The 13,609-nt window shown below is 36.1% G+C and overlaps 1 protein-coding gene across 5 annotated transcripts in view; it reads right to left on the bottom strand.

The window, feature by feature from the left end:
* The window catches only part of ATRNL1 (attractin like 1), a 433,474-nt gene that overhangs the window by 322,294 nt on the left and 97,571 nt on the right, over positions 1 to 13,609 (bottom strand). For all 5 annotated transcript variants that reach the window (XM_066190865.1, XM_066190863.1, XM_066190866.1 and 2 more), the window contains exons 16-17: positions 4,831 to 5,044; positions 3,962 to 4,150 (exon numbers count right to left, since the gene is read on the bottom strand). In XM_066190865.1, the coding sequence (XP_066046962.1) occupies positions 3,962 to 4,150; positions 4,831 to 5,044 (403 nt within the window). The remainder of the gene's footprint in view (positions 1 to 3,961; positions 4,151 to 4,830; positions 5,045 to 13,609) is intronic.

Here is a 13,609-nt window from a genome sequence, read left to right on the forward strand (position 1 = left end):
TAAATTGAGTTCTAACATCCAAATCTCCCCTTAGATCTTTTATACTCTAAAATAATTAAACTGTCTTCCTCATATTTCAAATCTGTTTAGAACCAAATAGAACTCCTATTCTGAAGTTCCTGTCATTTTTTATTAATAAGAAATCAACATTTTAGTAATTTCAAGAACACCATTAAAGTTCCCAAGCTCCTTTAAGCTTTTTCTGATACATCTTAGTTTTTTTTTTTTTAATTACTGTTTTAACACTGGATCAAATTAACATCAGGCTCATTCAAACATTGATCAGTATGGGTCCCTGTCTCTCCTCACTTTATAGGCTTTCAAAATTAAATTTTAAAAGTACACGTGAATCTAAGCTCCTGCTGTGAAGCCAGAATTATCTAAATTTATTTTTAAAAAGAAGAAAGCAATTTAAAGATTCCCAGAGTTATTCTGAAGGACACTCAAATGGCTTCTACGTGAGGGTAAGCTCTAAATTCAGCTCATCTGCAGCCAGGACACTGCATGCAAATAATGTTCACAGTCACCTGGGCTCCTCTGGTCCACAAAAGGAATACTAAGCACAGTGATTTCATTGCTAACTAAATTAACTGAGAGCAGAATAAAGCTAGCCTCCCTGACTTCAGCAACAATTAAAATCGTTTAAAAGTAATGAAAGCCGTAAAAAGGAAAAATACTGCACAGTCTAAAGATACCTGCAGATATCAGGAAAACAGGCAGTGAAGAGTCTGAGTGAATCTCAAAAGAATTTTAACAGCACAGAAAGCTGAAGCAAGAGCTCTACAATAGACTTGGAAGAATCCAAGCAGGAGGAAATGTTTCAAGTTTCTCAAACGTGGAAAATAGCAGGGACAGGAAAAGGCCAACTGTTGTTGCAAATAGTCAAATGTGAAAAATAAGTTTTAAACCATCAGAGCTGAAGCTGAATGATACAAATTTGGGCTTTTGAATACGTCAGAAGATCAGCAGAAAAATAAAGACCATCCTTCTGCACAGGCTGGCTTGCCCTTTCAGAAACACACTCTAAACACTCCAAACAAATCTCATGCTGCTATTTATACTCGTGCTGCTATTTATAAAGCCCTGAAGTATAAGCTGCACTATCTTTACAGAGGCTAAAACAGAACCAAAAGGGAAAATCCTCAGCTGTTATCTGTAGTGGCATTCAGCTGAAAAACTGAAGAGAGCTGAGAAGCAATTGTTGATGGAAGAAGGGGATATTCAAGCAGCAATTTTGTTTTCTTTGAAATTCTAGAGGTGGTCCAAGATTGTTCAACTGTCAGCTATTCAATCAAAAGTCATAATGGATGGAAGATGTAGGGAAGAGTGGAAATGCAAGTTTTCTGGCAAGTAGGTATTAAAATGACAATATGTCACCAATAAAACACCATTCCTCATTTTTAATTCCAAGTTGCGAAAATAAATGTGAAGTTCTCAGTTGGGGTTTTTTTTGTGTTTTAAATCATATATGCTTGTCTGAATTTTTTTCTTCATTCAGAGAAAAACATCCAAAAGCTCAGAAATTAGTCATTCAAAATAAAAAATAAAGTTTTAAAAACAAGGATTTTTTTAAAGGTATAGTTCCGGTCTGTTCTTCAAGTGGAAACACTATCCCTTGATAAGAGAATTCACTTAATAATTCATTACATAATGATTTATCTACCTAATAAAATTTTGAAGTCATTTAGACTAAAATAATATCTGAACCATGCTTCATTTGGATGCGCATTTTCTTGTTTAAATGCAAAATATTTGATGCTATAAAACCCTGGAGAAACCGCTTACAGCCACAGAATCTTGCCTTTTTTCTAATTTGTTGCATAGAAAGTACATTTTCATATAAAATTGACTTTACATAATGTTGAACTTGTATATAGCAAATCCCTTTTGCCTTATTTAATATAAACTTTTACAGAACTGACAAAAATGACAATCAAATTAAAAACAATTTCTTATGTTCCCCAAACAAATTGAATCAGCGTGATGTGCAAACACCACACGAAGAGAAAAACTGAATTGCAAGTTCAGGCTGACATAATATCTGCTAGTTCAAAAACATAAGCATCATTTATGTGGTATTCTGTCAATTTTATCTCCAGATTTTCAATCTATTTATGTTCTGCCACAACTCACTATCAATATTTTATAAGTTACAAAATTGATTCCTATACAGGAGAGGAAAGAAAAAGTTCTGTGAATGGTTATAACAGAGAAACCTTTATATAACTACAGAATTATTATTCCAAACATACTGACAAGAGATTAAGTGTTCCTATTACATATTACACTGAACCTGGACACTAGAACCTGGATTAATACCCGAAATTTACTAGCTGAAAAGTTTACCAGAACAGCTTAACATGGTCCTGGTTCATTACATTCTATGATTATTGAGGATGAAGAAGGAACCTCAATTAGAGCAATATGGGCTCTTGGCCAGTTTAGCCTGAAGGAAAAGCTTTCCTGTGCCTTATTTTCCTTTAACCCAGATATGTAGTGGCCTGGTACATACAGCTCTTTTTCTCTCCTAAGATTAGAATATATCCATGGTTCCTTTTACAGCCACATCAAGAATTTGTTTTATTCAGTATTTTCCTGAGGCTTAGGTGAAAGCAAGTAACTGCCTTTTGTGTTCTTCAGGGTTTTTTTAATTTGTATCCATAACCTATCAAATGAAATCATGAGTTAATTATGATCCTGAAAGCAAGTTCCTTGTTGTTGTCAAGGTCATTAATCCTGTCACAAGATATCCACAAATAAAAGATTCCAGAGGCTTTGATATCAAAACCCTCATGGAGAGAGAAGGGAAATTGGCAGTAACAAGAAAAACTCTCTCAGAGTAGAGCAATAAGGAGAGTCCAAAGCTACACTTCAGAAAACCTGAAAAATTTTAAGAACCAGTCTTCTGAACAATAGTAACTGAGGAATTGTTCTAAACAAACCTCACCTAAGACAAGAATCTAAAGCACCATGCAGCTCACTCCAGCATCTACATCACTTATGGCACCAATAAACCCAGAACTCCACGGGGCTGACTCCGGCCGCTCCCAGCTTGGGAAGGAGCAGCTGTGCCTGATACACTGAGAGGTACTTGGAGAAGATTGCTCATTTTCCTCAAGAGACACTGCATCAAGCTCTGATGAAATGTGCTTCCAAAGGGGGCATCCAGGGAGTAACTTTGCTGCTTGACAAAGAAAGAAATCATTTGCCTCTTGTCCCCAAAGAATGAAACGGGCAACCTTGAACATTAATGCAGCCTGACTCAGTCTGAGCACAGAGGACGGAAGTTTTCTGTACCTCCTTTACCTGCCTGATGGCCTAGTAGAATTCCTTCTACTTCCATAGAGAGGATGAACAATCTGAAAGAATTAATTATTAGGGATCAAGGGTTAATAATCCCCATCTGCTAGGGAGAAGAATCTAAGGAAGATCAAGATTTGCATTCATGTTATAATATTCTCAAGACTACTACTATCATTATTAAAACTTTATTTTTATCTTTGCAGGAAAATGGCATAGCCTGAATCTGAAAAAAATGTATCAGAACATTTAAACCTTTAAAAATTCAGCACACTTCCTTTTCTTAATAACTTGATATTATGTAAGTCTAAGTTCTACACTTGGTTATCTAATTTTAACAGTATCTTGCTCCAGCTCATGGCAATTGTTTGTCACAAAAACACTGGTCATACAAATAATCACGATAATTTTTCTTTATCTGAAAGGAATAAATACTTTTCACAGTTTCAAAAGACTAAATGTATTTCATCATCAAAGAGTTGCCAGCATTTTACCTATATCTAAGAAATGCATACTCAGCACTGACTTCTCACATCAGTAAGGTCATACACTTGAAAATATTTTTATCTCTAGCGAATCTGCTGAATCCCTCCAGCTTTTTCAAATGAAAAATAAACCTAACAATACATTCAGTAAGATGAGCATTCACTAAGATACTCACGGGAGCAGGTGGCAGTTTGCCACTCCAGACACTGTCCATATGGGAAGGAGATGATGTAGGCATTGGAGTCCACACACCGTTTGGTGCTGCTGCACCACATACATTCCATGCCGTTGCTCGTGCAGTTGGAACAGGTTGTCCTCAGGGAACATGGCTTTTTGCAGGGCCTGGCATTCTGGTTGGGACTGACTGGAAAAGGATCACAAATATTTTATCATTTTGAATGCCATGTTCAATCTCCTTTTTCTTTCACCGTTTGTTCCATTAGGAAAATCCTTGCTGTAGAGGTTGCTTCCTTAATTAGGTATAAATATTTTGATCCAAATTTATGTTTCTGTATATAAATATTATCATATTTTTTTAAAAAAATAATATGCAAAACTGAGCATGATTCATATGAAAGCTCACAGAGTCCATTTTAGTGTAGGTTAACTTAAACAGTCAAGTGACTTTTTGTCATGGTAAACTTTATACACAAAGAAACCTAAAAGACAGAAACCAGAATTTTGGATTTGTCAGTCTTTTGTGACTTTAAGATATTCACTAATGTTCAGCAAGATTCAGAAAGAATACAGCATTGCTGAATATCTCCACATGTGGTTACAGGTACTGTTACCAATGACTAACACTGATTTGGAGGCAAACTATAAGATTTCTGGTGTAATGCAAAATAAGCCATGTGAACTAATTCTCAAATATTTGCTGCTTTAGGAACATTAATATATTACAGCTATTTCCAAAAAACTAAATATATATATATTTTGTAATTATTTAACCCTAGTTGTCCCAAAACTCTCTTAGGTAAATGAAACCCCAAAGAGCTTGTCATTCACCACAGCACCAGTTCCAGGGAGTAAGGGCCCCCTTACCAACGGGTTTTTCACACACGAGGCCGTCTGCCATGGCAGTGCAGGGGTTTGCCTTCAGCCCTGCCACCTCTGCTCTCTCCAGGTAGGCACAGAAGCCAGAGTCGTTGGGCTCTCCAGGAAGCCACTGCAGGGTGGTGTTGGTGAAAGGGGACATGTCATCCCAGCCCCAGTACGAGATGTTGATCTTGCGCAAACCCACCCAGGGTGAAATTTTCTATGGATGAAAACGAAACAAATGGGAGGGAATAATTTTAAATGCTTTTCATCTTGATGAAGCGTTTCAAAAAATAACAGCAACAACTTCACATTTTCAGAGTCCACCATGTTCTCATCTCACTTTATTATCTCATCAACCATTGTCCACAGAGTTTCTATCTTAACTGTTCTACCTTGCTGAACATCCCCGAAAACCCCAACAAAAACCCCACTCGCTGTATGCTTCTCTTCTACTAGAAATCTGTACTCTGTTCAAAGACAATTCTGACTTCTATTATTGGAGACAGGTCATAATGAAATTGATTGGTTTTTTTCCCAGTGGCTATTGTATGATTACTAATTGCTAGGCCACTGTGGATAATGAAACACATAAGGTAAGAGCAATTCAGAGAAATCAAAGTTCAGGAAAAAGTAGGATAACTATTCCATCCTCTAAAGTCCATAGTGCTGATACTGATCAACTTTAGGCAATTCAGAGACAGAGATAAAAGTGGCAATTTACATTTCAATGCTGTTAAATACACATTGAATATACATTGATTATTGATTTGTAAGTTATAAAACATAGCCTAGAAAAAACTAAAACCACAAATTTTTAAAACATATGTAGGATGTATCAGTAAAACTACATCACAAACTCTGCTGATTTTTATCATTTCATCTTTACATGCTTACTAAGCAAAAAAAAGCAGATATTAAGGTAAAAAAGGCGTTTGCTTGTTCCAGGATAAATCTGCATGCATTGCTTGCCACCATTGATGTAAAAATCTCAAGACACCCAAACCAAACACATTTCTTCGTGTAATCTCTGAGCAGGCAGTTTTCATTAAGCCCAGTTTAAACACACAGAAGAGAGACACAGAGAGACAACGGGGCTGTGACAGGTACATGATGGCAGGTGGATGTCAGAATACCAAACCCAGCTGCCTTCCCAGGCTGAGGATACACATTGTCAGCTCCAAAGCAGAGATATTGATCTGATTGTGAATTCGGTTCACAACTGATTTAATTTACAAGGTAAGTAAAGGTAATTTACAAGGTAAGTAAAACAACATAATACACCTAAAGGGAACCTGCCATGGTTAAAGATCGATGTATTCCACAAGTGAACCAAGAGTTACTGCCATTCTCCATCACTCAGGTTTAACCCATGGCTGAAAAGAAAATCAGTACACTTCATTCTACACACAATCTGCGCATTCCTTCTTTTTTCCCCTGCCTTGTTAGAGCAAATTGAAATATGAAGGATTGCTAATTTTGTTTCAAAAACACCAGTGGTAAATACCTTTTAAAAGAATCCATAGGTAGATAATCAGTATTTCTGACCTCCCTAAAATTTACTCCCCTATGCTCTCTTCTGCCTCTGCATTCTCAGTTAAGATCATGATCAAACAAAAACTGCTTTACCTACTAACACTTAGGGAAACATGAACACTCTTAAACAAAACAGAAAATGACTAAGAAATGTTCCATTCCAGAAGCAGGGATGTGTTCTGGGAGACTCAAGAACATTCAGCAGAATTACCACTGCCCACTTTGTGTCTTACTTCTGTATTTACTTCCTAACTCCATTGCTACCCCAGGTGACCAACACTCCAGGTGTCTGTGAGGACTCACATGTTCTGGTTAGCAGAAAAAACATGATGCAAGCAGTAGAAGTGGAACTAGGGCATCTGGAAAATTGTAGATAATACATCTGTTGTCTCATTTGTTGTTTAATTGCCTGGATTCCTGGTTTTGTACATGGTCTACATAGACCAGAAAACCTTAGATACCTACACATATATCTACACAGCTCCCTGTAGATGCAGAGTGTGTACACCAAGCACATATAAAATAATGTCAGGGGCTTAGTCAGGATATATTGCTGACAAACACACACATAAACCAACCCTACATGCCTACTTTGGGATTGAGGGATTCCAGCCAAGAGAATATTTAACATACCACTGACTGTTTCAATTGCATTGCCAAATAATTTGGCCTCAGCATCAGCATTTTAAAAAAAAGACAAGGGTCCTATTCCAGCTATGGTGAAAAAGTATGTGAGTCAGCAATGAAAACTGACAGTGCAGCACCACTATTTGCAAATAAATTCTTCCATTTGAGTAGGAGATTGTCTTGGAACCCCTTTTAAGTCCCAGGGAGAATCATGAAATCCAAAGCAGCCATAGGAGATAAAAGCAGCATCCCTGAAATGAAAGACTTCCAGCAAAAGCAACACATATCCCAGTCATAATCATTCTTAATAGCTGTACTATCTGGACAGCTTACAGTCATCCTGTAAGGCATCTCAAATTCCATATGTACCATCTCTGGCTCTTTTCTAGGGTAAAACATCAAAAAACAGACCCAAATGCTGATGCGCACATTATCAAATACACACCATCAAAGCTGTGACCTTGCAGGCCCACTCAGGCCTCTCTGGCCATGCTGTTAGGATGCCAAGCACAGATTATCCAAGTAAGGCCTCCCAAATGCTCCAATGATGTGCTTAACATGCATATTCAATTATGCGGCATCAATTCCATCCTGTGGTGAGCCACAGGTGAAGACTGCTGGCAATAGCAGAGTGTGTGTGTGGATATCATCAAAGCTGATCACCAAAAATGATTGCTGCTGCACTTCACAGAAGCCAACGGGAAAAATCAAATCACAACTAGCACATTCAGGAAGTTCCACATGAGACACCTGCAGCCACCAGGGCTCTGTGGCTATCAAATTAATTCCTTTAAAAAGGCATAAATCTAGAATAAAGTGTCTCTCAAACTGATGAAAGGTTTAGTCAGAATAGCTGGGAATCTCAAATTACTTGAAGCAACCAAGGGACTTCAAATGTGTCGACTGAAAATAGCAATCCAGTTTCTTATTCAGGCTTAAGAAATAATGAGGGTTGAACATCTTCCTCTTGAACTCTATGGTTGTTTTATTTAACGTGAAATGAAGGTAGAAAACTGATTCCTTGACTTTGAATATCTTGCCAAAGATGCTTCTGAAGAGGATCAGACAGGAAGGAAACGAGACTGCCAGTTCTCTGGAATCAGAACTTGCTGATTCAAGATTCTAGCTCCCAGGCCTCTCAAAAAATGTTTTTTACCAAACCAGATGAGGGAAAAATACAGTGCAAATCAATTCATTTATTGGAAGTTCAGGTGATCTTTCCTCAACGTATAAGTGGGAAGAACATTATCCTTCAGAGAGTTCTGAGGCCTTTTTTCTTTCTTTCTTTCTTTCTTTCTTTCTTTCTTTGCATATCTATAAAAACTCCCTTGATAAATCATATACAATTCATTTTAAAACAACATCAACAACAACTCAACAAACTCACAAAAAAGCATTCTAGGCAAGTTTAAAAATCAGTTTAAAAACAAAACAAACAAAAAAAACCCAAAAGCAATGCAACACATAGCAGGTGCTCAAATCCATCTTGGGAAAAATTGTAACGAGCCTTACTAATGATGCAATGGATAACATAATCAAATATATATTGAGAAATATTGTATAGCTTTATCCTACTACACTATCTAAAATTTGGAATCATCTCTAAAATATGTTTGTCCTCCTATCCATATCATTCTAGGCTATTTTTATAATCCACAGCTCAAACTGGAAACTTTCTATTTGTGCGTGAACTACAGCTTGTCATAATTTACCTGTTTTCAGAGAGCCATCTTTTATAACACTGAAAACAAGTTGCCAAAAAACATTTTTAAATGAGAGATAAACCTTTAAGTCAGAAAATGTTTCAGAACTATTAAATTCTGAGAAAAATTTCTGGGCAAGGTTTTATTTTCATCTGATAGAGAAACAAAATTGCAATCATAGAATGCAGATCAACAGAACATCATTCTGTAATCTCATCTACAGTCCTATTAAGCTGAACATAAGGCAAACTTTTAGCCATAAAGAGAATCTATAAAATACTGACCACTAATAACTTCAAAAATATTATCTTCTCTTATTCTGAATCAGACAATTTTAATTTGTTTTTTTTTTAATAGTAATTATGGAACTATGTTAGAAAGGAAAATTGTGTAACCTTAAGTGGAAAACTGATAGTTCATGTTATATTTACTGTTTACTCAGAGAATTTAAATCAGATTAAGTTGCTTTGAGATCATGTCTACTCATGACACATTTTTTTCAGGTATTACTGCTGAATCAGCACTAAACTAATGAGGGCTGAATAATTTGCAGATGAGTGAAGTGAGCAGGAGGACTACCTTTACTGAATAGCCAATTACCACTGAGGCTCAAAAATCTCCCCCGTTTCTTAAATATGCAAATTTCTGAGGAAGTATATGTATCTTTCAAAAATTTGTCCCCACTATTATTTAAATTCCTTTTATTTTGGATCTCAAATTGTCCTAAAGTGTATAATACAATAGTGTCTCATTTACTATTGCATGCATCACAACACCTTATAAACAAAATTCAACAAACTCCTCAGGAATTGTTTGAACTCCTTAATTTGTTGCTCTAGGATGAAATGTTCAATTAAGCTTTGAAAATACTGTGGCCTCTCAGTGCCCATATTTCCACAACATTCACAATTTGGAGAAAGGCTTGCAGTTAATTTGACTCTTTTCTGCACCATTCTGAACAAAAATCCTACTTCCTGCAAAAAGCAGGTGCGTGAAGAGAAACAATGTGTTCTATGCAGACACACTGCTGGGTTTTCCATTCCTTAACTGCATCAATTCTGACTATGCCAGATACCAGCACATTCCATATTTTGTAAACATTTAGCCAGTGACTGACACATTTTAAGCAGTGGAAGCAAGATTTATGAGTTTTAAGTGTCTCTGGATGTATTAAACACACGTGATACAATCTGGATGCAATTAATAGGAGTCATGCATTTGGTCATGAGAACACCTAATTCTCCTAACTCTTATTAAACTTTTCCGTGGTCAAATAGGTTTTAAAAAATGTACAGTCTGGAAAACTGAAAAAACTAAAACTTCCCCAATTTCCATCTACAGAGATAATAGCTAGTATTCCAGTGGGACTTTGGTTTCTTCTTGGAAAACTTCTTTATAGGGGACAATTTTAGGGGGAAATTTGCATTCTCAGGCATCCAAAGTGAGTTGAGTTCCCATAATCTTGAATGTAGAAAGACAGTTAAAGTAGAGGTGAGCTAAGGGACAGTTAATGCAACAACTGTAAAATGGAGACAAAGTGCTGAAATCATTTATTAGACTTCCAAAACCACAATAGGAAAGTGGGACTGGTAGAAACTGTTCTATAGGGAGTAATTCAGAAACCAGGAGTAGACATCAACTTCATCACAATCACACACATTTTAAAACCACAGAAACACAGAGCCCTCAGAGAATACTTTGAGCTAACAAGGAATAACATTGCTATGCAAAGCTCACTAATTAACTGCAACCTACACTCAAGTGTAATTTATAAAAAGATGCTTAGCCTTGTGAGCAGTGAGTCAAAGGAAAAGTTGCAAACAGTTTATATAATAAAAGTCGTTGTGTAAAACTGCTCTCTTCTTTGTGCTTACTACAACAAAACTAAATCTTCTCAGAATTTATTGCATGCTAACAAGAAAATTATTATTTTTAGTTAAATCCCACAGTTGCAAGCAACTCCCGAGAGAGCTAATTGCACTTTTAAATGAATATACAACATTTGAATATTAGCAGGAACAGTAAATTAACCTCATATTGCTGTTTAATCTATTTTTCAGAGAAATTCAAATCTTCCCTTTCATAATATTTTGCTTACTAGGTCAATAAAAGCTTGTAAGAAAAAAATATAAGTGTCATTTTTCTTTAGTGTGGGGATCTGCAGCCTATCCATTGTGTTTACTTTGGCATTCTCTGACAGAATTTAATTTATTTTTCATGAACAATACAAACTAGACTTGAAACTGCTGGGGATAATTTTAAAATACGTCCGCAAATTCAACAGTGTTTGGAGTTCATACCACACAGATCTTTGTTTTGTCCCTTTCTTTAGTAACAAATGTACCTTCTCCTTATCCTTTAAAAGGAGGCAATCTATTGACTTCCAGTTTAGTGTTGGGATTAGGAGAAATTATTTATACACAATGAGGTCTGGATAGGATAAGGAGACAAGGGCAGTCCCTCCCTCTGAGTCTTTCCAATTCATCAATGTGTTATTCCAAATATGATACAGAAATTGTCCTAAATTTGTCCCAGAAGTAGGACTTTGTGTATTAGGAAACAATTTACAAAATCACATGATGTTTCTATTAACAATAAAGAATGCTGAAGTCCTTCCAGGCTGTAGATTTACTATTTGACAGTTTGTAAAATACACAACAGCTACCTAAGTTGCTTTTCTTTTCTCAGCAAAAAGAATACCAAATAACAAGGAGATAAAGTCAGACTAATATTCTTATTTCTAAATACTGATGTGACACATTCATTAGTCCTGAAAAGTTTTTTGTTTTCAGGTGAAACTGAAATATTTTTTTCTTTCCCAGGCTAAAGATTTTAAAGCCTTCAACATTAACCACCCAAGTCAATCTCTACTGCAGATAATAGAGATTAAAACCACAGTGTTCACCTTGCAGCAGCTCTGCCTCCATTTGTGAACTCCCCACCAGCACCTGTTACAGAAAGCCATCTAAAATGAAATCTCACTCTTTAAATCATTATGATTGCAGTTTGAGAGGGAAAGGCAGGCAAAAGAAGATCAAGAAGTTTCAGAGAGTCTCTGTCACACCTGATAACACATTTAGGATGCATTGCACTGAGTAAATGTAGCTGGACAGATAGATATGAATGAAAAAAAATTTTTTTTTTCTAAGTGCCACTGAAAACACCAGGATAATTCATGGCAGAATTCCATTAGAAGTTCTGACAGCTAAATGATTGTTTAATCCCAGATAGGTTTTTTTAAAGTGTATACATTTGTCTATAATTGCTTTAACTGTATTTGAGATATCTCAAATTTGCATCACCACATTGGCTCAGGATGTCCTTCATTTAAATAAATATATGCTCAGCAGGATGTCACTTTGCAGAAGTTCTAAGCTCTGAAATGTGAGAAAAATCCTGCTTCCAAACACTAAAAAAATCTATTTCTCATATACACCTCAAACCAGTCAGGCAAAATCAGTCATATCAGCGGTCTATCAAACATTATTAGAACTGAAGGCATCCTGTGCAGTATTTTAATAGGAATCAGGCGCAAGGAAAGCAAAAAGGAAAAAAGGTGATAAAATAAATAACCATAGCAATCATGTTGCCAACATCATTTTGTTGTTGTTTTTGTTTCAATTACATTTTCAACATTTACTCATCAAAGAGTGGGTAGACAGAATGTGTTTCAAGGCTGCAATAAATACAATATCAGGGAAGAACTTCTGACATGGAATTATTTCACTCCTTCATTAGCAAAAAACAGAAAAGAAGTGTCTTTCTAGTAAAAAATATTTCTCTGTCCAGTTCCTACATTTACTTGGGAAATAACCACAAAATCCTCAAGTACATAACCTATGTTTGAACCTGCATTTTGCAGTGGAATGCTAAAATGGTAACAGAATATTTTTGTCCACAATATATGTCCCTAACCTCTTGCTCTCAGATTCAGTAATAACATAAAGGCAATCCTTAAATGCTTTTTGCTTTGAATGATCTCAATTCATCTGCAGCATAACAACTTTTTACATCACATAGGAGTTTGAAATAAGCTTTAATTATTATCCACAATTATCTTTCATTTTCCTGTAACTGTAAAATCCTAAACTACTTAAAAATTTGAGGATTTTATACAGACAAAGTGTTGCATGTTTTACAAAACTAAATACACACTCCCAAAAAAGTGCCATGCTAAGAACAACTTATTTGCTTCTAAAAATCAGAATCATATTCTGTTAAGACATCTCATCTGATTGTATGCTGCTGGGTTTCATATTTCTGAGCATTCTTATATTTCATATACTTTAACCGGTGATGTTTAAACACAGCAACAAGCCTTTGAATATTTAACTGCTAAAAAATTGAACCACGCAGGGACAGGTAATTTCTCTTCCCTTCTCTTGTCCCACAGCTAACAAAAGTATTATGGATCACTTTCCTCAGGAATATTCTGGTGGTAGCTCTGCTGCATCTGCCAGAGGCATGGAAGAGTTTTCAGCATGCTCTCTCTCTGTCTTCCCCCACCACTATTAGAGAAAGCTAATTAGCTCCAGCTAAGTCCAGTGCTGCTGTGCAGGGAATTGCTACATGTTTGACATACTAGTGTAGCTTCTCTGTGACCCTTTCATCCCATAAACCAGTTACAGAGGAAACTGGCTTTTCTGGAGAAGTTACATCTGTACTGGTGCATGGGGTTATGCGTCCCTAGTGCTGGACCCTGCCTTTGACTGTGCTGAATTTCAGGATTAACTCTTATCACACCTGAAGCCAGGACACAAAATCAGTTTTCCAGCCATTCTCTTGAGCAAACATTCTCTTTCCAGTAAATAGTAACTTTTAGCGTTTAAATCTGGTAAGGGGAAAACTTGGGAGCTGCTGTATGATTTGTTTTAAATATGAGATTTATTTAATATCCTACATGTGACTTGTATAAGTCT

Source organism: Chamaea fasciata, unplaced genomic scaffold (genome assembly GCF_029207755.1).
Source record: "Chamaea fasciata isolate MVZ Bird 193981 ecotype frontalis unplaced genomic scaffold, bChaFas1.0.hap1 SCAF_9, whole genome shotgun sequence".
Taxonomy (NCBI): domain Eukaryota; kingdom Metazoa; phylum Chordata; class Aves; order Passeriformes; family Sylviidae; genus Chamaea; species Chamaea fasciata.